Here is a 23,923-nt window from a genome sequence, read left to right on the forward strand (position 1 = left end):
TATTTCTTACTATAGAAACCATTTATATTGTTGTAATAATTTTTTATTATCTTTATTTAAAGGAAATCAAAAGATCGATGGCTATGTTAAAACTATTGAGGTCACTCATGTTAAAAACTAAAATGGTTTGCTGGAGTCGAGCGGGCACAGCGAAAGAATGCTCGGATCGGGGCCAACCCCCTGCTATAAGTGATTTTCCATTACTTGGAATTATTTACATAAATTTAGCATTTACTTAGGGTTAGAGCTTCAGTGTTTCTAAGCAAGGTTTTATCATTGAAATTTTGATTAACTAATGCTCGATGTATTTAAAATAACTTAAAAATAACTTATTCATATGATCAATGAAAAAACTTCAACAAATCCAACTCAGATCCATTTTAATGCGAAATAGTGCGTCATAATAAGGCACGTGTGGTCGACTTTATATGGCAAAAATTTTTGTAGGGGGGGACAACGCCCCCCCCCCCCCCTGCATTTGTTTGTAAGTATATCAAGTTTCATCATACAGCCATAAATGTAATCACTGTTGCTATGGCTTAAATCTGTACTGCACTCATATAGTACACACAGTTTAACACCTTTTGCGTGAGCTCGAATCCCAAAAGAGCTAATTTCTTTGGTGTTTTTATTACAATTTGCATTTAAATTGCTTTTTTAAAAATTTTGTTGATTTATTAAAATTTATATAATTTTTCTACATTAGATTCAATAGATTAAATAACTAATAATAAATTTAATAATTTCCTGTTTTAAGTCTATATTTGTATTGAACTTCAAATAAGAGGTGTACGAAAGATTGTCTAGTGCACAATCTGCTTTAAAAAAATTCAATGAAATGTATAGAAATTGGTTTTTATTTAGATAAGATTTATATTAAACTGCAGATTATCTAATTTGAAATATGTTTTTAGTGTTGCAATCATTGCTTCACTAGCCGAAAGAGCGTCCAAATGTTTTTCTCTTCAAAAACTGTAAAACAATTGAAATCGAAATCTGAAATGTTCATACAATTATTTATTATTTATTTATAAGGGATTATTATTTAGACACATTACCCAATAAAATAATTTATTTAGCTTCATTGTGATTGAATTTTCTGTAACAATGTAGGGTCTAAACTGCAAATAAAAGTTTTTATTTAATCTGCCGTTTTACGAATATTTTAATAACCATATTTAATTAAGTTTACAAATAATTGTATCAAATTAGCCATGCAAATTCAATTTTCATACATTTCGATTACACAATGTACTTACAAAGAAGTATGACGAAAATATGTGAAATAATTTTACTAACTCTCTGACAAAAGACAACGCAAACTTACTTATTTTTAAATAACAAAAAAGCTATAAGTATATGTTATTATTTTTCTTAACATAAGGAATTGTTGGAGGAGAACTCATGTTATTTCTTAATATTATTTCATTAAGTTAATTTGAATAATACGATTTATCTGTATACATACTATATCAATTTGTATTTCATTTCATCTCTATATATATGTCTTCAGTGGTGTAGGTGAGCACTAAGAAGCGGTTTTGGAAAATTTGAACGCCAAAGGGGGAAAACAAGTTCCAACGTTTGTATGAAAAATCTATATACCCTATATAATCTATATATACCCTTATAATTATTCCCCTTTTTTGCACATAGTCTATCTTAAAAACGTTGCTATATCTCTATATAAAACAGTTTGTCCTGACTAATTGGTGATCAACGCACAGCCCAAACGGTAAAAGATGAAATTTGGACTCAAGTATCCTTTCATAGTATCCATCATAGTGTAGGAGCACACTAAGAAAGGCTTTTGGAAAATTCCAGTTCCAAAGGGGGGAAAACGAGCTTTAAAAAATATTAGTTATAATGGTCATGTTCGTTTAACGAAATAGTTTGGCAAGAACAAAAATGTAACGGAGTACTGAACAATTTTTTGTCAAGAACAGAAAATGTTCATTTAAATACCTTAAATGCCTTCCTACTGGTAACTTATAATGTGAAAACATTTGGGTAGGTTATGCACACACAAAATAAATACAATTGGAAACATTATATTGAGCCGGGTTAAGACGAGCAATACCTGCTAGTATTCCATATGACTGTGCTTACGCGGCTTCGCGATGCTAACTCGATGTTAAACCTCTGTTGGCAACTGCAGCTGCAACCACAGCCGAGGCTAACAGATGTAAGACACCGCTGTTAATTAACAGAGCGGCTGTCTACCGGCTGTCTCTCTCCCTAATTCATATGTTAATTATGTGTAAGCGCATCAAAGAAGAGGTGTAAGAAATGCAAAAATATAAGTTCAAGAAGAAAAGTTATAGTTTTCTTAAAACCTCAACTTTTTTTCGCTTCAACATTACTCATCAACACCCCACTCCTTAACAGACTGTTAAACACAGTCATATTTTGTGAAGAAGAAATAGAATACAAGACAAGACAACATACACATAATTCCATGTTAATGTGCAGGCTCTTTACATATTAGAATTCCAAAAAAAGCATAATTGATCAAACAATATTTTATATTATTACAATTTCATTTTTTTTTTTTCAATGTTCTTCATTTTTTTAAATGTATATACTTATTTCCCACTTATTTTTTTAATATTTACCATTTTCCTTTTAGTGCGAAAAGTACTCAAAAAATAAAAAACTCGCCGTCGCCGCATGTGACATAAATAATTGGTATTAGTTCTTATTACATTTAAATAAATGCAGTTTGTTACAAATGACTACTGTTTTAAATAAAAATCAACTACAATCAATGTTATACAGCTTAACTTATACCGAAAGCGTTGACCATTTACATATACATACATATATATAGTACATCCGTGAACCTTTTTGGGAGCTACCTGGAATGACGCGCCCCTAGAGTAGGCAACACGAATGCCGGCAAGTTAAACGAACCATCCAACCATCAAGTGGCTTAACTTTTTCTTAGTGTGGGAAGCAAGGGCGATGTGAACCCTTGCCACACGCTCGCAACATCTACAACAAGAATAAAAACATAAATGTCTCGCGTTTCAGCCACTTTTCGACCATAATTACAGCCAAGAGCAATTTGAAAACACTTGATGCTGGCAATTAAAAAGTTGAAAAGCGTTTTTTCTTTTTGTCTCAGTCGGGCAGCTGCGACAGCCGCCAACGCAAACAACACAAGTAACGTTGGAGCCCTTCCGGCTACAAGTGTAATTAATTAGTTTTCAATTTCGCTCTGCTAAATATGCATAATTTATGTGCCGGTGACTGGACGCTAGCTGCCTCGCTACAATAATAAAATTTACTAGCTACTTACTTGCTATCTGTAGCGCATTCACTATTGCCTGGCCTTTCGCCATTTTTTCTCTGCTCCTTGGCGGCCATATTCTATTTTGCCCGAGTCAGTGCAATTTGTGCGCCAATTACTTTGTTTGCATGCTCCATGGCGACAATGGCAAGGACAACTGCTAGGGGCGGCTGTGACTCTGACTGCGACTGCGGCAACTGCACTTTTGCTGCGTTTCCTCTATTTCCGTTACAAACATTTCCGTTTCACATTGCTGCAAATTTATTGTTTCCTTGCGGTTTTTCGCGTGTGACTCCCTCTCCCCAAAAGGTGATGGCGATCCACAACTTCGGATGCTGCTGCTGCTCTAGCTATAATATTTCCGTTGCCATTTTATGACCGCTGCGAAAGTGCGTCGAGTGCATAACAGACTTTAATGCGCTGCTTCCACTTTAGAGCCATCAGCATTGCACACTCTAAGCCAACTGATAACATTAATATGCGTTCCATGTCATGCGCTCTACTTTCAATTTCATCGCATTAAAGTCATTGCAATCAAGTGACCACAGACAGAACTTGATAGAACAAAAACTGAAATAAAATAAAACACAATTGAGTCAAGCAACAGGCAGTAGACAACTAACAGGAAGTGCCGTCATCCGGTGCTCCAAATCGTTGTGGTGGGTGGATGTGGGTGGAACCGACCACGCACTTTCCAAGCGTGTTCCGGCGGAAATACGTATTTAGTTGCATGTAAAATTGTTACGTTTTTGTCAACAAGCAAATTATATTTCTTTCGCTTTTCCTTCCCCCCACCATCTACCTACTTCCACGGCAGCAACAAACAAAGTGATGAAAAATAGAAATGTCGCTTTTAATAAATCATTTCAGCAAATTCAGTGTGACGATGCTCTTGTTGTTCGTTCTTATTGCTGTTGTTGCTGCCGTTGTTGTTGACGCCGTTGCTGTAGCTGTAGCTGTTGCTGTCGCCGACGCCAACTGTTTGAGCTTATTTCCGCTTCCGTTCGCCAGCCAACCAGCCAGCCACCCAGGCTAGCGCCACCACCATTTTTTTCATTCACTCATACACGTACATACATATTTATGTATGTGTGTTTGTACATATTTTGTGCGCCGTCATACCAACTGACATAATTAATTACCAGGCCGCGCAATTCCCAACGGCGTGCTGCGCGCCTCTCACCTGCGGCTGTGGCACTCCACTCATAACCTCAATGCCTCCGTTGACAATCAGCGCTGCCTTCACGGAGTCCTGCGCCTGACAGCTGGCAGCGAACTTAGGAAACAAAAGTGAAGTACGAGTGCGTCCAGTGGACAGTAATTGGATGACTGTAATTATATAAATTTATGGGGCGCGCCTTGCGTGCTGCTCTACTTCTTCCGCTCTATCAAAGCCGTGTTAATTCTTTTTCCTTACACTTCTTGTAATCCACAGCCTTGCCGTGTTGACCGAAGCAAATCTGATTTGTGTATAATTTTTAATGCCTTTGTGTAGTTAACATACTAGACTATACGTATGACAAAACATTTTAAATGATTAACATTACTTCAAACATAATATTGGCTAATAGAGATCTGTTTATCTTGTACGTTTTATTCTAAATAAAAGTTTACCAGTGCGTATTCAAAGTTTTGTTGAGAAAAGAAAATGGTTCACGTTGAGGAAAATTCCATCAAGAGTCAACGGTGATCAAAACTAACATTAATTTAGTAATGTAGTCATAAAATATTATCAGGTGTAATTTTAAAATTTATTTAATGTATTAAAATAAGCTCATGTTGCCTAAAAACCAGCTGAGCCTACACAACAAATGTTGGCAATAGCAGACATCCAGACAGACTGACAGATATGTCTCAATCGATTTCTCAGGTCATGCTGATTAAGAATATATTTACTTTATTGGCACGAAGATGCTTCTTACTGCCTTTTACATGCTTTTCACAAGCTTAATATGCACTTGTAGAAAAATCGTAGTATCATTGGGCATTTTTAAAACAAAAGATGAATTACAAAATTATTCGGTTTTCTAATTTGCGTGAATTAAAATCGAGCCACAGCTTTCAGTCAAAACAACGGCAACACTTTATACAATAATATATATTGTTATCATATGTTTGAAACAAAGTGGAATTATTTATCTAAATTAGCATTTTATTAAAACACAACTTGTCACCATTTGGCATTAGTTACAATGTGGGAAAGACAAAGTGGAAAGATACCTGCTTTTAGAGATATACCAATAGCATTATATAACAACTTTATAGTTTTACCTATTGTTACAATCTGTGTTCCTCGATTATAAAGATATGATTACTGACGAATTCTATTCATGATTTTATACTAATTTTTTCAGTGTCGATCGGCCTTTTCTCAACTTTTAATTTATGGTTAAAAAAAGAATAGAAAGGTTTGATGAAAACATAAAATTAGAAACTCCCAATGCATTTTGAATAAATAAGTAATGTAATAATGGCTTTTAATAGAAAAGTAAATAAAGAAACAGTTTGCAAATACTGTAATTTTACAAACGATATATTCAAGTTATAGCTCCTTGCTGTGCTGATAGAGCATGCCATAAAAATTACATTTGTTGCATAATTTTTCTCAGTTGAATTAACAGTGTTTTTTTGTTGGTGCACAATCATCACCAATGGAAAAGTATAAAAAACAAATATGCATAAAATAATAAGCAAATTGTGGTTAACCCATTTAACCTGAGCACCCACAACAAAAACAAAAACACTTCATGAAATGCACTGTCAATTTATCATTTAGTTGAAAGCTTAAATGACAAAAATAAATGACACCAGAGACGTGCAATATGTGCAATGTGTGGCAGTGTCACTATGGCTGCCATATGGCTATGTGTGTGTGTGTGTATATATGTATATGTGTGTGTAGTCTTTAATGCCACCACATGCTCAGCACGCGCTAACAAACGCGATTATTTGCAGCTGAGCGCCTGTACACTGACATGCAAGGAGCGCGCACACTCGCAAGTATGACAGTGATGACAAATTTTGATTGGAAAAAAAGCCAGATTGACGGGATAAACGGTGGCCTGTAACATGAAGCCCCAATGTACAAGATATACGAACCCATGCACGATGAAACTGCTTTCAAGACAAATGTCAAGCAATGAGGATAAGTTGATCTCATTCAACTTATAATCGGTAGCCCACAAAGTACCTGTTACGTATCGAAATGAAGGCTTGCAAATAATTTGCGGTAAAAAGTGAATCCCAACAACGTTTGTTATATGAAAATTATATTCTACATTTTAGTGCAGAGTTCTTATTGGCATACTCTTGAAACAACTTTTTATTCTGGACATATTTGAAATTCAATAAACTATTTGCAGCTGTGAGAGGCATTTGAAAACTGAGCAAGCACAATTATAGAATCATCTATCTATCATCCATTAGGGTGATACTTATAGCAACTGCTCTGAACGCAATCCTCAAATGTTGTTTTTCCGTTTCTATGGAACTATTATTTCTGCCTTACAAAAAATTAGTAACAAACATTAGACAAGAGTTTCAATATTTTTAGAATAGTTTTAAGTTTTTTCTTAGAATATTTTACATTTAGTTTCCGCAAATTTTATTTCATTTCTGGTGTTTCCATTTTAAGCAGTTATTGTGAAAATTAAGTATAATCTGAATGTACTACAGGTTTCAGACTTTCCCACTACTTATATCGTTAGATACTTTCCATATCTACATATATACATACATATATAAATATATACTATACTTGTATGTATATGTATTTTGTTGAAAAGCCAAAGACACACCGCTTGTGTGGGAACAGTGGGCGGATGTGTGCGCGTCTGCATGAGCAGCGATAAGGCGCATTGATTGGCCCAAAGCCGAGCGGCAGGACCTCAATGGTAGGACCACCCGTCCGTGTTGCCATCCGGTCGCTTGATTGCGCCAGCATTACCGCAGGCGCCACATTATTGATCCGTGGCGATATACTATTTGATGCTGCGAAACAAGCTGCATAAAAATTGTCAGTCTAACCTTTAAAGATGACGCTGCTTAAAGCTGCAATTAATTAACAGCACTCTAAACAGACACACACACACACACACACACACACACACGTATTTACATGGGGTGGCACTATACGTGTAAATCCCATATGGAAAAACAACAAGAACTAACATTGCAGCAAATGATTAGCCAATGCATCAGGGGCCCTGCCACATTTTGCCAAGGCCAGCAGCGTTGAGGGGAAAATATGCGTAAAATGCAAACAAGCCGATGTGAGAGTGCCCGACTTTATGTGTGTGTGTGTGTGTGTGTGTGTGTGTGTGTGTGTGTGTGTGTGTGTGAGTGTGTGTGTGTGTGTGTGTGCCATGGCATAAACCCATTTACAGGTGTTTGCTCAGAGTCAACAAGAGTCGATGCAGCCAGCTGTAAAACATTTGTCACATTTACATTAAAAGCAAGGCACGCCAACTGGAGAAATATGTGTGTGTGTGCTTGTGTGTGATTGTACAGTTATACGTGTATGTGGTAGTGTGTATGTACGTGTGTCAGCCTGGCCATGCAATTTATTTGCGCACTGCACTTGCCAATTAATTTTTATCTCAACAGCCACATGGCATGCAAGTTTCTGCCGCCTCAGCGCCTTTAACTGCATTCGACCTTATACAAGTATATAGAGATAGGGTAGATCGACATCTCCTGCCGACTGTCGACTGCATAAATCATCGTGCCTGAAATGATAACTCATATACGTCCTTTCATTTATTCAGCACACAAATTGTGTGCTGGTGCCTTCGATTGGAAAGATATAGGGACGGAAACAGGAGCAGAGCACCAAGTCCTGCGGCGGCAACTGTGGCGTTGGCCACTCACTCAATTTCATGGTGTCAAATGAGCCAGCTTACTTACACCTACACAGAATCTCTCACACACACACACACACACACAGACGCACTAGTCTGTCATTTACAAAGTACTTGTTTGTCAGCAACCTGTTCCCCGAACTACTAATTGAATTGTCCTGTGGTTATGTCTGACTCCATGGCGTCGTACTCATTGATGAAGCGATGCTAGGCCAAGTCAGGCCAGTCCAGCTCGGCTTTTGCATGAGAAAGTTGTCCACAGCACGCCGGCAAAGTTTTCAGGGCTGCTTGTGACTTAATCAGACTTTTCTGATGAATCAATTAATTAAAAAGCTGCCAGCATACTGCCGTGGAAGTAATCAGATTAAGCGAAATTAAAGATGAAAGATTTTCTTTACTTCAACAGTTTAATTGTTATACTCAATGGTATCCAAAGCCTGTTTCACATTCCGAAAATTCCCAAGGTTTCGGGAATTCCAAGCGGGTGCTTTTCAAAACATACTTAACACTAGATATGTATAGGATGTGTTCTTGCTAGCTTTAAAATGTTTTTCTCAAAATATATTTGCTCCTTTATATTTCGCCTATTCCACATTCCGAAAATGGGAAACGTTTTGAGAACTCGATACGGGGGCTTTTCAAAAACGTACCTTGTACCAGATAAGTCTGGGATGTGTTCTTCAACTTCATTCATTTTATTTAAATTGTGACATTAAAAAGATAATTGAACTTAAATTGTAGCTCTAGAGAAATAAGCGAACGCCCATATTTGCCTTCGAAAATGGCTCTATTTTTGTGATGAGAAAGCTCTCTAGTTATATGAAATACTAATAATAAAATGGAGGCTGGTATACCTCAACGAGCCAACAGAAGCCCCCAAAATGTGAGTTCGTTCCTGAGTATATGATTCATGACTTTAAAAATTACTTGCAGTTTTAAAGCGTCTGTAATGTTTGATAGCATTCTTTAGAAAAAGTAGCTTATATATGCATATTTCATAGTATCCCCTTAGGTGTGACGAGAGCACTTTTTCATTTACATCTCCATTACTTTATATTTTCCATAAATTTAACATTCACCTTTGCACAGCCAACCAGCACACATTTAAAATATCTACTCAGTTACTGCCACAGTAATCACCCCAACACAGCAGGTCTACCGTCTCCGGTCCGCTTGACCAGCGCAATAAATCTCAATAACGGTTAGTGGGATACAATAAAATGTATAAAAATAAATCCAAACAAAAATAATGCGCAATTTAACGTGATTCTTGTGCCACGACCACTTAGTGTGCCTTCCCGGCCACCCACAATGCACCCACCCGTTGCGCAACTGATGCCATTTTCATTGTCAGATCGTTTGCCAGCTTCAAGGGTCTCACAATTGGCGATTGGGTAATTATTTTACTGATTGCAAGTGCTGATAAAAGATGGTCCGGTAACTCGGATGCTTCACAGGAAGGCGCTTCAATTGAATTGTGCACAACATTTAATTAAATCAGAGCTTGTCTGGCTGAATTTCGTTCTTTGTATGCCAATGATTTCAACTAAACACTTAACACTCTTATCGTATGGCGTAATTAAAATTACGTATACGTAGTACTGCCATTGCTCTTGGGCTCTGATTAATGGCACCCCGACCCCCTGTCGAACACATGAGGCTGTGCAAATTCAGGATTTATGTTTTAAAGCATGTATATGTGCATGAAAGTCCTTGGGCCAGCTGCCACCCATCACCTTCCGCCTGCCGCCTGCCACCATCGACAGTAATTTCCTGCAGCTGGACGATCTCAAAGCAAAATGTAATTTCCGATAAAGCACATTTTTTTTATACATATTGTACTGACTGCACGTTTACGTGGCCCATACCTGAGCCATGTTATATGGCTGTTCGCTCATAACTGTAAATGAAACTGTAAAACACATGCACACAGATACACACACACACATGCAAAAAAAAGTGGTTAAGGGTCGCTTGCATAGAAAACTGCATGCACATAAAGGATGACAAAGTAAAAAAGGCGCATCAAAGCGCTTGTCAGGCGACGAACAGGGGTCGAGCCTGGGTCCGCCGGCATGCTGTCCGACCACAGCATGCAACACGCAAGAGGCAATGCCACATAAAAGGTCTGCCAGCATTATGAGTGAGAGCTACCTTGGCAGCCGCATCATTCAACGCCATCGAAAGAATGCCGCATAAAATACAAGAACAAAAGACAGGCAACGGTCTATGGCTCTTTTACAGTCCCCATTTGTTTGGAAACGCTCTAAGGGTATCTCCGGTGCATGTTGCTTTACTTACTCTTCGCATGCCTCGGCCATCACGATTGCTGTTGCTTCAATTTATACTTGCAAATAATTGACCAGAAATAAACATGACAGCATTATTTTCTAGATAAGCAATGGGCTTTAAATAGCGAAACAATTTAATTCCGAGTGCAATTGTCTGAAAATCATAGATAAGTAATAGAAATAACGTAAAGTTATTTTTAATTTGGGAAATCACTCTGTGCTGGCAAAGATCTTTTGATAACCGAAATGATGACATTACACAAAATTACGCATTTTTTAAAATTCTAGATCCCAGCTTTATATGCAGGTGTTATTCAGATAAATAGGTAAGGTAGACAATCCAGTGGCAAAGCTACCCAAATATCGGGCTTGCCGATCTTGTTGCCCAACAACTTGGTTAGGATAATGGCCCCAAAAGGACGTAACCACTTCTTTGCTGCACTTAATGACCAACCCAATGACCTTGGCCGAATGCCTTGAAACGAGGACGCTAATCGGCACACGTTCGCTTATCTTCGAAAATGTTGTAGGAAGAGCCGCACAAGAAATCCAATTCTCAAACTCTTTGATAAGCATTGAGTACAGATAGCTCACACGAGTACACTAATCGGCTGCGTTAGGGGACTAGCAAAAACTCTAGCAGCATCGGCCATTCTTTAGTTGCTCAACAAAAGACAAAACCAAATTAAATCTAACGCAGCGATATTTGTTTTTGAAAAATCGATATAAGTTATAAGTTAAGTTGATGATTTAAAATCTATTTCTATTAACTTATGCGTATTATCCAATTCTAATTCTGTGCAACCTACAGCTTGCTGAAAACTTTCAGCTAATTTTGTAAAACGAAATCAAATTCTTTGTATGTAGGCAGGCACTCTCTCTTTTAGCCAACATATTATCGGTCATATGGTTTACAAATGGTGTTTTGTAAAATCACTTATTTATCTTAAATGACACAGGTATCTGTGACTAAATAGATAAGAAGTACTTGGTAGATAAAATGTCTAACTACAATGTGAAACAAAAATTGCAGAAATTTCTCTTGAAACTAGAGCAAATGTACTCGCTGACAATTTAAATTCAAACGAAACTAGAACGCATTTAAAATTCTAGCCTTTTAACTGATATTTTGAAAAAACAATAAACTTCTTACATTGGCTTAGTTTCCTCTTACTCTCTGCGTACACCAAATCTTTCTCAGTTTTAAAAACATTTTCGTTTCGTACACAAATCAAAAAGTTTTCGATCTTAAATTGGTCTAAATCTGACAAAAGTTGGTCTAAGTTGAAAGATAAGTTTTTCCTAAATATTAAAGCTATTTCCTGATTTTTTACGGTTGAACAAAAATGTATGTTTACCTTCTCAGTACTTGATTTATCTTAAAAGAAGCTTGTGCCTTTGCTATCAAATTCTGGGTTAATGAGTTTGTTGTTTCAATTTCAGCACACTTTCCCATTTTAATTATAAATGAACAAACCGTCTGGAGCTGCAATTATTTGCACAATGAAACAAAGATTTCATTTTTACTTTATTTTCATTTTGTATTTCTATTTATACTTAGTGTTGTCAATTCAACGACAGATTATGCGGCTCATGCCTTACGATAGGTAAATAATTCTATGTAACTAAGGTAAACAATAAATTATTACATTCGAGTTGGTTGTTGTTGCAAATACTCTATTTGTTGTTGCTGCATTTTAGTCTGCGTTCAAGCACATCGAATGCTTCATCACCCAGCCACCCACCTATCCACCCACTTAATAGTATTTCTCGCACTGCATGTGTTGGCGCCAGAGCAGCCAATCGGCACAGCCCACAATATCCGACGTTTGCACGAAACCCTTGCCCCCGGCACAGTTGAGCAGCAATGGTGTGGCCGCAATGCCCGGACACATGTAGAATTTATTGGGATCCAACGTGGCCCAAGGCTGTTGCAAGTGTGCATCGTCATCATCAACGCCATCGTTGTCGGCGCTGGAGCTGGGGCTGCGATTGGGGCTGTCACAGCCGACCTCCAGCAGTGCGGCCGCTTGGGCCGCCGTGGGCCTGCAGGCAGGCCAATGCGCGTATGGCAGACAGCCCTTAAAGCCGAGGCCATCGAAAAATCCACGTCCCTCCGGGCAGTGTAGTTGCAATGGCGTTTGGTCGGCCGCATTGCAAACGTAGAATATGTTGGGATTCGGATCGCCCCACATGTCCGTGGGATGTTTGCATTCTGTGTTCATTTTGTAGCTGTAGTTGCTGCTGTTGTTGTTGTTGTTGTCGTTGTTGTTGCTTTTGTTTTTGCTGCTGTCAATGCTGGTGGCAAGAAGTGTTCCTGCTGCTGGCGCTGGCAGCTGCAACAGTGGCAGAGACAGCAGCGAGATATATATATTGCATTTATATTTCATAAATAATTTCATCAGGCTCGCCATTTTATTTATTTATGTTTATTAATAACTTGTATTCAGTTTATCCGTTAGTTTTTGTATAGTTTTGTTTTTTTTTTTTTATTGCACTCCTTTTAGGACTCTGTTATAATATAACAATAGTATATAAGTATATCACAACTATTTTATGACTTTGACTTTCGCTGCACGCACCAAAATGGACTGACTGACTGATTGATGTGTTCCCATTGGCATCGGTTTTTATACCGATTCTAGCCATACAGGTACTTATGTGTGGGAGTCTTATCATGACCGTACCATTTCGCTATTATTACTCTAAAGTTCGGAACTGAAATAAACTCATGACGTCGCCATGAGGCAGACTCACCATTTGAGTTCATGCAGCGGGTCTTTTGTTTTCGTGCCAATCGTGTGCCAATTCATTTGATTAGATAGCTCATAGAATATTTTATGTGTCTATTTTTGAATACAATTACTGGGCTGTTCTACACTTTTCGATTATTTATAGAAATAGAAACTACTAGTAGAAGTTTGAAAAAGTAAAATAGAAATAGGTATATTCATTTAAAAAACTGTGAACACGCAAGTTTAATTCAAAGTCTCAAGATTCTGCCAACTACTTGTAGGAATATATGTAGATTAAATCCCTTTATTTACACATTTACACATATTTTTATTTTTTTTAAAAGAGGAATTTATTTGCCATTCGGCTAGCTATGCCCCGAATCACGACCAAGTGTAATTAGAGTTAAAATTGACTTACAAGCATACATTTTAACAATAAAATTTATTTAACTGATCAGAGAAAGGAAGCTTTGAATATATTAAAAGCTAATTCATTACATTTTAAAGAATAAAAAAATGAACAACCATATTCATTATCAATTGCAAATCAATATCTTATTATCAGAGAGAATAAGTCCTTTTTATTCTACAATGGAATTCACAGAATACATTTCATAAGCTATCAAGAGTTGTATTCTATAATTGGTACAGCTCTTAAGCAAATCAATCTTAGCTATAGAAATATAGATATAGACAGATTCTATCTAGTCTAAAACTAGACAGACGAGTACAAAAAATTAATAATAAATTAAAAATTTGGCCACAATTCTCTTTTGCTCTAGACAAAACATGAAAAGAAGGCTAGAATGAGCGGGCACAATTCTTAAATATAGTTCCAATTGAATACATTTACAACAATATTGTGTCTATGTGTGTATATGGGTACCTGGCCCATAAAGATATAAAATTCATGTTAAAGTATATATGTATGTATGTGTAAGCAAGTTCATATATAAAAGAATTGGTCTTAGAAAATACATACACACGAAATTTTGGCATATTACAAACGCTGTTTTAATTTATTTTATCTGCAACCATCATCGTTCACTTTTAAAGAATGATAATGTTTAAGGCAAAACACTTCAGAATGTATTGTCTCCTGTGTTAATTAATCATTACAAATATAGAGCTTTATATCTGCATGTGGCTTTCTTATAATCTTTCTCATCTTCAGTATTTTTATTTATTCAGTATTATTGAACTAATGCTGGCTCTGTAGTGAAGCAGAAGAAATACTTCTCAAGCACTCCTTTAGTAACCACTATAAACATTCATTGAGAAGAATGAATCACTTAGTTGTATCACAGATGCTTTTGTGCCTTCCTGTAAATGCATGTTCTTACAACAGTTCCAATTATTATCTTCCCTCGCAATATTTCACACAAGCCTGTGAATCAGACTTCACAAACTAATAATATTCAATGCTGACTACTGCTCGCAAGACAAATAAGTAGAAGAACAAATACGTATCAGACTGTTTGTCTTATCATAAAGATACCATAAACATTAATTGCCTTTCAATGGGAAAATTTATTAGAAATATTTGCTGCAACAACAGGGCAGAACTCAATTACAAGTCGTATGACAAATGCACAAACCTCATCTTTTTGTGTCTGTGAATAGGGCCGCCAAAGAGCAGCTGTTTCAGCCGCGTCCAAAGTTCCTATTGATTTGGCTTACAGCACGGCCTAAAGTTTCTCATACTCGTACACCTGTGCCGTGGGGAAGGCAAATCGCACTTTGTGACCCGTAAAAGTTCAACAAGAGTCAGTGCATTGCTTCCATTGTTGCCAGTGTTGCCATTGTTGTTGTTGCTGTTGCTGTTGCTCTTAAGACACGTTGTCAATTTAGCCACAGTTTTTGTCGACTTACCTTTTCTTAGCTGTCCTCCTTTCACAGACTATTTACGCCCCAAGTTTAAATAGGCAAACTTTTAGGATCGCACGCTCCGTTGTCTGCGAAAGTTGACAACATAATCGACATAAATTGCAATAGACTTGCCATCAATGTCTGGCCTGGCACTGGAATTCAATTAAAACTTTAAGCCTAGCATATGCGTACTCGCCGAAGATGCTTTAGCTCATTTTTTTCAATTCCAAGAACGCACCGTACAAATAAACAAATTCCGTTTTGCTAGAAACACTTCAGTGATATGGCTAGATAATAAAACAGCAATTAAAAAAAAAACGAAATCAAAATTAAGGCGGAGACGCGCTGATTTGTATTTAATGAACGCTTATCTGCGTAACTTTGGCAACGCACTTCTGATAAGCGAACCCGCTGAGGCCTTTGGGAAACGCATCTGAGAGCTTTATCGAAATGAATTGGAAAGATATTGAGGCACTTGCGGGTAGGTGATAAGTCTTTTATTTGATTCTCTAGAAGTTATAAATTCATTGGGCCATGCTTAGATCCAATTTAGTCTGTTTTGGTAACGCCTGCGAAAGGTTTTGTTCAATTTAGTGAAAGTTCAGTTAAAGCATAATAACATGGCAAAAGGTGTGTGATAAAAACTCGGTAGCATACAAAGTGTATAAAATTTTTTGAACAATTTGGAGTAACAAGAGAAATTGCTAACAATATGCTATGCCTTTAAGAGCTCTTTATTTACTATATGAAATATTTTTGAGCCTACGCTATAAGTGTTCAGCACAAATAACAGAGTCACCATTGGAAAAATTGATCTTGAACAGCATGTCAATCATACATATTTCAAAAACAATATTTAACTATCAAGCAATTTCGAATAATAATATAAATGAAAACTTACAGAAACAATACCCCACACCCAAAAAATAAAACATTAATAATCATTGTATTAGTAATGATAGTACTTAAATAGGATAAAAAGTCAAAAGTTCATTCTATATCCACATAACACAAAATATGAAGTATAGTATACCTGTTGAAATTTATTATAAAATATACATATACAACTATATGAATAAAACACAGTTTGTTAGTGTTGTTTTGAAATTGTGGACAATCTTGAGTGGAGAAATGGAGAGAAAAAAGTAGACTAGATTTGCCTCAATGTGGAAATGTCTTCATCGATTGCGTGAAAAATATAATGAGAGATAGCAGAATTTTTTTCAATTTGTTAAGTTTTTCCTAATTATAGCAGAAATAGGATATAAAGCCATCCGTTCGTTTTTTGTTTCTGAGACAAGCACGTTAGTTAGAAAGTCTAAGAAGCATAATCAAAATAATATCTTGAAAGGTACTTTCAATTGTGCTTATCAAAAAGAGTTGATGATTAGTGAATCATTACCGATTATGGGGATTTGTAGAACCGAAAACGGGCGAAAATATAGCGGAGAAAGCTGGAGAAGATTGAGCAGTCAGGGTGAAGCTAAAACAATTTAATTAAAATTATTATATTTCAGGCTTGCTAGCACTCGTCTGTCTATTGGGTTTGACCGGCAACATCTGGGCCCAGAGTACTAGCGACATCACTTCGACCGCCGGGATAAGCATCACCACTGAGGCTGGAGTTGCTGGCTGCTTGTCGGAAAACGAAGCTTGGGCCGATCCAGACATAAATCAGTTCAATTTCTGCTACAATGGTGAAAAGCAGTCCTTGTCCTGCGATAAGAATACCTATTTTGTAAATAATGGCACCGTTGCCGGTTGCATACCTGCTGACGAAATGAGTCCCAATTGTGTTAACGAAGATATCACAGTGGGACCCTGCGAGGGAGCTAATTTGTATCAACCGCAGCCCAGCAAGACAATTGGAAATTTCTGGTTATGCGTAGAAGAGGGTGCCGACCCAATTGAGCTGTCCTGTGAGTCTGGAAAAGCATTTGTCGAGAAGGATGGCTACATGGGCTGTTTCGAATGGGACGAATGGCGCACCATACGCGACTGCGTAACCGAATAATAAAATACTTTTATCAAATTTTCTAGTGCCAAGATTTAATCTAACATATCAGAATTGATAATGTTCAGACTGAAAAATAGCCCAAGTGTCAGGAATTTTAATCAGGCTGATTATATTCAAGCATTCAATTATTACATTTAATCAAAGCGTAATACGTCTTTGTATTTCCCTATTTTTAATCAAAAAGTGCTTGACTTGAACTTTAATTGACTTTGAATTGATTGAAAAATAATTAATTTATGAATTGTCATTATATTCAAGGAGCCAAATAAATACATATACATATATAGAGATGAGCCGTTGAATTGCTCATAAATTTAAGAATCACAATTGTAAGCAATAACAACAACCGCGTGCCAGTGAAATCAATAAACAATAAATCTTGTTTTGTCACAATACAGATTGGTTGGGCATCCCACACTGCAACATGCAACAAAACCAAAATTACAGGGCAGCACAAACTTCAATGCAAGAAGCGCAAACTTTGGCAAGAAATTGCAAAGCAACAGCCATCATCGTGTGGATGCCACACTCCATATATACACGTATATACACACATATATATGCGGGTGTAGGTGTGGGTGTGGGTGTGGGTGCGCATGTGTATAGTCGTCGTCGCCGACGTCGCTCCAAAACAATTGTCACCACAAATTTTGGTGCAAAACAAACAACATGCCCTTCCAAATTACAGAGCACAAACACAGTGCATGCAAGACATACTCGGTCAGAGGACATATGAAACTGAACTCTAGTTGCGAAAGTATGTGTGTGTGTGTGTGTGTGTGAGTGTGTTTGTGGCTGTTGGATTGCGTTTGCGATTGTGCGTATGTCGTTCGCCCATTTTCAGCCACAAGTTAAAAATGAGTTTAAAGTTCGATGTGGAAGCGCATTAGTCTTGCAACCACAGGCAACATGAAACGATGGCAACACTGCCACTGGTCACAGTGATTGCAGTCCCCCCCAGAGATGAAAGAACTTTATTGGGCACCGGCTAGTGGGGGACAAGAATCTATTGCAATGCTAAGAATTTTAGACGTTACTTATTTCAGGTCATGTGCATTCAATTTATTTGAAGAAAAAGTCGAACCGGTGGAATACAATCTTAAACAGCAGGTACATACTTGGGCAGCTGCCATTAGATTTGTTATATCAGCGAACACTATTATTGTCCCTTAAGATATCATTATACTTATTACATATTTGTTTTTATTTGACTTCTAAAATTTTCCCTATAAATCTTCCCCCGCTCAGAGGCATTCCCTAAGAAAACTAGCCGAATACTCCACAATTTTTTAGGAATGCATTTTTGGAACATTTTTGGAAAGTAAATGTTGCTTTGTTATACATTTTATGATTAATTTTTATAAAGTTCGATGGACAAATGTATAACAGTAAGGGCAGAAATAAGTAGAAGTTATTGGCATATGTATATCTATGAAACATTCTTGGCCGATTATAATTAGAGCAGCTTAGATGATTTTTTTTTTTTTTTTTTTTTTTTGATACTTTGTTCTTTACTTAAACCAGTTGCTAAATATAAGACAAGAACAGAGAGCCTTCTTCTGGGTACAACAACTCTATATCTTACTTATTTTGGTTGCTATCTTTTAAGCGTTCATTAGCTTTCTTATGCATCCATTACTATCAATTGTACAATCTATCTGTGATTTATACATTTTATGATTAATTTTTATAAAGTTCAGTGGACATATGTATAACGTAAGGGCAGACATAAGTAGAAGTTATTGGAATATGTATTTATAAATCATTTTTGACCGATTATAACCAGAGCAGCTTAGATGTTCTTACCTTATTCCTATATTTAAACCAGTTGCTAAATCTAAGAGAAGAACAGATAGTCTACTTCTGAGTACTATTTGTTGACAGCAACTCTAAATTCTCCTCTTATTTCAGTTGCTTCCTTTTAAGCATTCATTAGCTATTCTTATGCTTCCATTACTATCAGTTGTACAATATATCTGAGATTTGTCTGATATTGTTTCCTTTTCTAGTGGTCTCTTTTTCTCTCTCTCTCTCTCTCTCTCTCTCTCTCTCTTTCTCTCTCTCCCTCTTTCTTTCTCTTCTTCACAAGACACTATAAAATTCTCGATCTCTTAAATTGTCTAAGCCCGCTGAGCATTTCCGGAAACTCGATTGCCTAGGTAATAAATGTCTGAGTGCGACATAGTTAAAAGAGCTTGCCGGGCAACGCCATTCACTATTTACACGCACGCAAACACACTCACACAAACACACACACTCGCACACACACATACACTCATGATGCAAAGTGTCAGTGATACGAGAGTGCAGCAAACTGCCACACTACTGGTGAAGTCAACCCCCAAATGAGTTAGTCAGGAAATTGCATTATTTGTCTTTGGCTATTGCGGACAAAAACTACAACGACGCTCACGATGCCGACGATGCCGGCGACGACGACAACAAGGACGATACGGACGCCAGGACAGGGGGCTGAGGGCGATCAGGGTGTGAAGCTCACTGCTATGCCAATGGTTGCAAGCTGTGCGTTGCTGTTGTTATTGTTTGGTAGCCACTTTTAAAGTACGTGGCCATAGCTTGTATGACCATCGCTGCCCTGTCACACATGCGAAATTTAAACGCTGCCAAGTAACAGCAATTTTTCTGCTCCATTTCCGTACAACCGCTGTTTCAACTGCTCCCACTCGTGCTGCATTTGCTGTTCCTGCTGCTGCTACTGCTGCTGCTGGTGTTCTTGCTGTTGTTGCATTTTAATTGCTCGCCTAGCTTGACTGCGCCTGGGCTCTGTCCATTAATCCTGCACAAGTTTTGCACTGAAACGGCAACAAGGAATTTTTAAAGTCTCTTTTGTCGTGTGTTATCCAGCACATTTCGAGTTTATACGAACTTCCTACCAAGTTCACAAATATTTTATTGGATGCCATATAACTGTTCAACTCCACTTGCATATTTGCTTTCCGGAGTACTATTACTATTTGTTTGACTTCTGACCATTGAAAGTAATGTTTTCAAATAATAGCTAAAAAAATATCTTTGCTGTAAGTGAGGCCAAGTAACCTAAATCAAAAACAGTCTGGTTTCGAAACATGTTATGTTTTAAGACTACTTTTCTCCCAAATTTCATTTCTTGTATTACAAGATTTTTTGATGCCCAATCAACTGAAACTACTCTCTCATTATGAGTACCTTCTGATACTGAATCAGTATATTTTTTAAATAAGTGACATTCAAAATATTTTTGAACCAAAGATTGTCATCAATATACGACATCTAGCTTGGCTTTCCTAATATTTGCATTACAAAATATCAACTATCGGAAACTTTTAATAGAAACGGAGCTTGGCATTATCGAAGTAAATATTTTTTTGATATTTCTTTCAACACTTAAAACTAGCAGGTCTTGCCAGTCTTTAATGGGCTCATTATTTTTGCTTACAATTATAAGCATATTTTCAATATACTATTTCTGTTTTGACACTCTCATAAGTTTCTAAAGGAACTACTAATAATTATTTCTGATAAATTACAAAAAAAATATTGTGACCGCCCTCCTCTGCGATTCTCATACCAAGTACCTAAGCGATGGCAAATCGGGAATTAAATTGTGAAATTTCTGAAAAATTAAATAATATTATTGTGAAATTAAGTAGTGAAATTTCTAAAAAATTAAATAGTGAAATTTCTGAAAAATTAAATAAAAATATTGTGACCGCCCTCCTCTGCGATTCTCATACCAAGTACCTAAGCGCTGGCAAATCTTTAATTAAATTGTGAAATTTCTGAAAAATTGAATAATAATATTTTGAAATAAGATAGTGAAATTTCTAAAAAATTAAATAATAATATTGTGAAATAAAATAGTGAAATTTCTGAAAAATTAAAAAAAAAATATTTCATAATATTATGTATACAAATATATACTATCTTTACTATTTTGTTCATTTTTTCTTAAATTTTTTGGAAATTTCATTTTCTTAATCACGAATGTTGGGATACACATAAACCTACTGACCAACACATTGGAAGCGTCCTCCAAAGACACCATCGTTGTCTCGCCAACACAGACAACATACTCGGCAGCCTCAGTTGTCATAGTTCGGGTCTTGGTGTGAGTTTTGGGTCTCTGAGTTTTCTCTGTAGCTAAGGGCCAGCGCTCTGACGCTGCGGTGCTCAGATTTAATTGAGTTTGCAATTGTTTTGCGGCTTTGCTGCCATTTTGGGCAAGAGTTGTGCAAGTTATTTCAAGTGCTGTAGGACTCACATTTTATGCGAACTTAAATTTTGCACCATAAAGTGAATGCTACCGTTGAACTTTGACCAGCAGTGCACGTAAGGCAGCACCACTGTCCAACAGTCGTCCACGTTGGAGTGGTGGGCAGCTAACGGCACAACTTCCGTTTGCTGTTTGTTGCACGTCTGCCTACCTTGTGGCCTGTCGTCCACTTTTGCAGCTAACCCAACGCACAGCGTATACCATGTTGTTACTTTAATTAAGTTTTGCGTTTGTGGCGCAAAAACGTAAATTAAGTTGCTGTCCAGGAGTGGACGACGTGCCGAGTGAAAGATTGCAAGTCGTCACATAAAGTAAGCCGCAAACCTAACTCAGCCAGTAAAAGAGCAAATGAGGTAGTTTTTGGCCGTCGTTCAGACATTTACGCCGTCGCCGACCACGCTTTTACTTCTGATGATGTTCCCTTTCACATTACAAAACCATACTACAAATTAAAAAAAAAAACACCATTTCAATTAACTTACTTTTTTTATTAACACTTTTAGTGAGTGATATATAACATGTGCCTTTTGCTGGCCTGTTTTGATCTCGAAGTCTGCTTGCTCACCCTCGCAGCTTATAAATTTCACTCATAGAAATAAAAAGTTTCAACAAATAAAACCACTCGATGGGTCCTCCTGCATCATTAAAATAAACACTTTATACGCAGCTCAGCTGTTTAATATTTCATAAGCCCAAAACTCGAGTCTAATCTAAAAAAAATTTAAAAAGTAGCTACCTTTTTCGAAGAGTTGTTTGTAATTCTTGTACCTATTTCCATATACAATATAAATATTTATAATTTTTCCTTAACTATAATGCCTATATATAATATATATAACTATAATTTGGTAAAATTTATTTTCATCAGTCTCTTAATTCAAATTGATAGCAATAGAAGATGTATAATACAAGCTTTATATGAAAAACTTACAATACATAGAACAAAGCCTATAGAAATAACAAAAATGTCTAATAACGAATCCGATTCGGTGGGGGAAATTTATTTGCCAAACGGCCAGCTATTATATATATTTATAAATATTTATTAAGGTTTGATTATAATTATTTATATTATTACTTAAATTTGTGTAATATTGGGCCTGTCAATTATTTTAAAAGGGCAACCCTGCGCATACTTAATGCGTGGCGCAAAAAAGTATGCTGCAGTTGGAGGAAAAACTTATAATTTTCACAGCATTTCCTTTCGAGTGGCCAACAGCAGCCCCGACAAGGCCCATAATTGGCATTTTTAAACGACGCTGCCAACAACGCACAGGGAAGGGAGGATGGCGACATCGCCGAGTGGCGCTCAAGTAGTTTAGAGCGTGGCATGCTTTGCCGCAGCTACAGAAATTTGCGGTGACAGCCACTACACAAGTCAACTGAAGCATCGCTGTTGGGGTAGCCCAATGGCTCGACCGCAGCCGTCACAGCACCAGCACCAACACCCACACCAATACAGCGCCATCGTAACTCCCACAACCCTATTCACACTTCTTTCGCTGCCGTCTTTTGAATGATTTTAAGAACGCAAGCGGGTTCGCATTTTGCGCTCGAATTGTTCGAAAAGAGTGGCGGCTGCCAGGGAGCTGAGCGGCACTGTAAAGTTGGCTTAAACTTTTCCACTTGAATGGCAACGGAAGGTTTTATGTGGCCGCGTCGTCGAGAGCTACATTGTGTTGCAGCGGCGCATGAAAGTATGCAGCATGAAATTTGTGCGCTGCAACAAATAAATATTTGCTGCCCCACCCCCAACCATCACACAACCCTCACAACCGACTGAGTTCAGGCAATGCCGCACTCGTATTTTATGGCGCCGTTGAATTTATATTTGCACTTAACAAGCGCCACACACACAACAACTACACTAACAACCACTTTATGTGGTATTGCCAAAAAGAAAAGTTTGTTTGGCTTATTTTTGGTTACAAATCAAATCCAAAATCGCATTAAAATTGCATGCAGCGGAAAAATTGTATGAAGGCGAGGCCAGCGGCAAAATTACAGAAAGTGTCGCGTATGCCATGAACCACTGACTGACAACAACAACTGCAACAACTTTGCATGCCTGCCATGTTTCGTCAAGCAATGCAATACAATACATATATACATAGCTGCCTCTGCATATACGTATTTTTTAGGGTCTTGCAATTGAATTTTTGCGAGACGAAATCACTTCAACGCCTTCGGTTTCAATTTCCGTCACATTTCCAACTTGAATTTGGTTATTGCATTTAGTTCGATTGTACTCGTATTGTTCATGAAATTGCCTTTTTGTCGAAGCACCGCATTGGACTGTTTGGTAAATATTTTCACTAAGACTATTGTTATGTAGATCTTGCTCTTTCCGTTTGTTGTGCAACTGGCAAAGCTCTCAATTGAAAACAATTGTATGCATATACATTGTTTGGGGAAAAGGCTTAACGAGTAGAGAAGCATTTTGAAATACATATAACGGAAAATATTTCAAGGCATCAAAATTGATGGGAAAGCCACTTAGATGCCCAAGTCCCTGCAGGAAGCAAAAACATATTTTAAATTACTTTTGTCATCATTTGTTGCATTTGTTCTTGAATCAAGATCACAA

At 37.2% G+C, this 23,923-nt stretch overlaps 2 protein-coding genes across 2 annotated transcripts; one reads left to right on the forward strand and one right to left on the reverse strand.

Annotated features, from left to right (window-relative positions):
- Positions 1-12,199: 12,199 nt before the first annotated feature.
- Positions 12,200-12,667, reverse strand: LOC115621937. Its single transcript, XM_030515784.1, has one exon. It carries the CDS (start codon positions 12,665-12,667, stop codon positions 12,200-12,202), a length of 468 nt encoding a protein of 155 aa, XP_030371644.1.
- A 2,829-nt stretch (positions 12,668-15,496) lies between these two features.
- On the forward strand, positions 15,497-17,060 carry LOC115621939. The gene is made up of 2 exons (XM_030515785.1): positions 15,497-15,527; positions 16,564-17,060. Exons 1-2 carry the CDS (start codon positions 15,497-15,499, stop codon positions 17,058-17,060), a joined length of 528 nt encoding a protein of 175 aa, XP_030371645.1.
- Positions 17,061-23,923: the final 6,863 nt, after the last annotated feature.

This window comes from Scaptodrosophila lebanonensis, unplaced genomic scaffold (assembly GCF_003285725.1).
Source record: "Scaptodrosophila lebanonensis strain 11010-0011.00,11010-0021.00 unplaced genomic scaffold, SlebRS2 tig00000024-arrow-pilon, whole genome shotgun sequence".
In the NCBI taxonomy this organism is placed as follows: Eukaryota; Metazoa; Arthropoda; class Insecta; order Diptera; family Drosophilidae; genus Scaptodrosophila; species Scaptodrosophila lebanonensis.

Bases quoted from the DNA above. Each gene is read 5' to 3' on its own strand.
- LOC115621939 (XM_030515785.1), top strand. From the start codon at position 15,497: ATGAATTGGAAAGATATTGAGGCACTTGCGG. The intron at 15,528-16,563 runs GTAGGTGATAAG...ATTATATTTCAG, and splicing joins AGATATTGAGGCACTTGCGG to GCTTGCTAGCACTCGTCTGT.
- LOC115621937 (XM_030515784.1), bottom strand. From the start codon at position 12,667: ATGAACACAGAATGCAAACATCCCACGGACATGTGGGGCGATCCGAAT.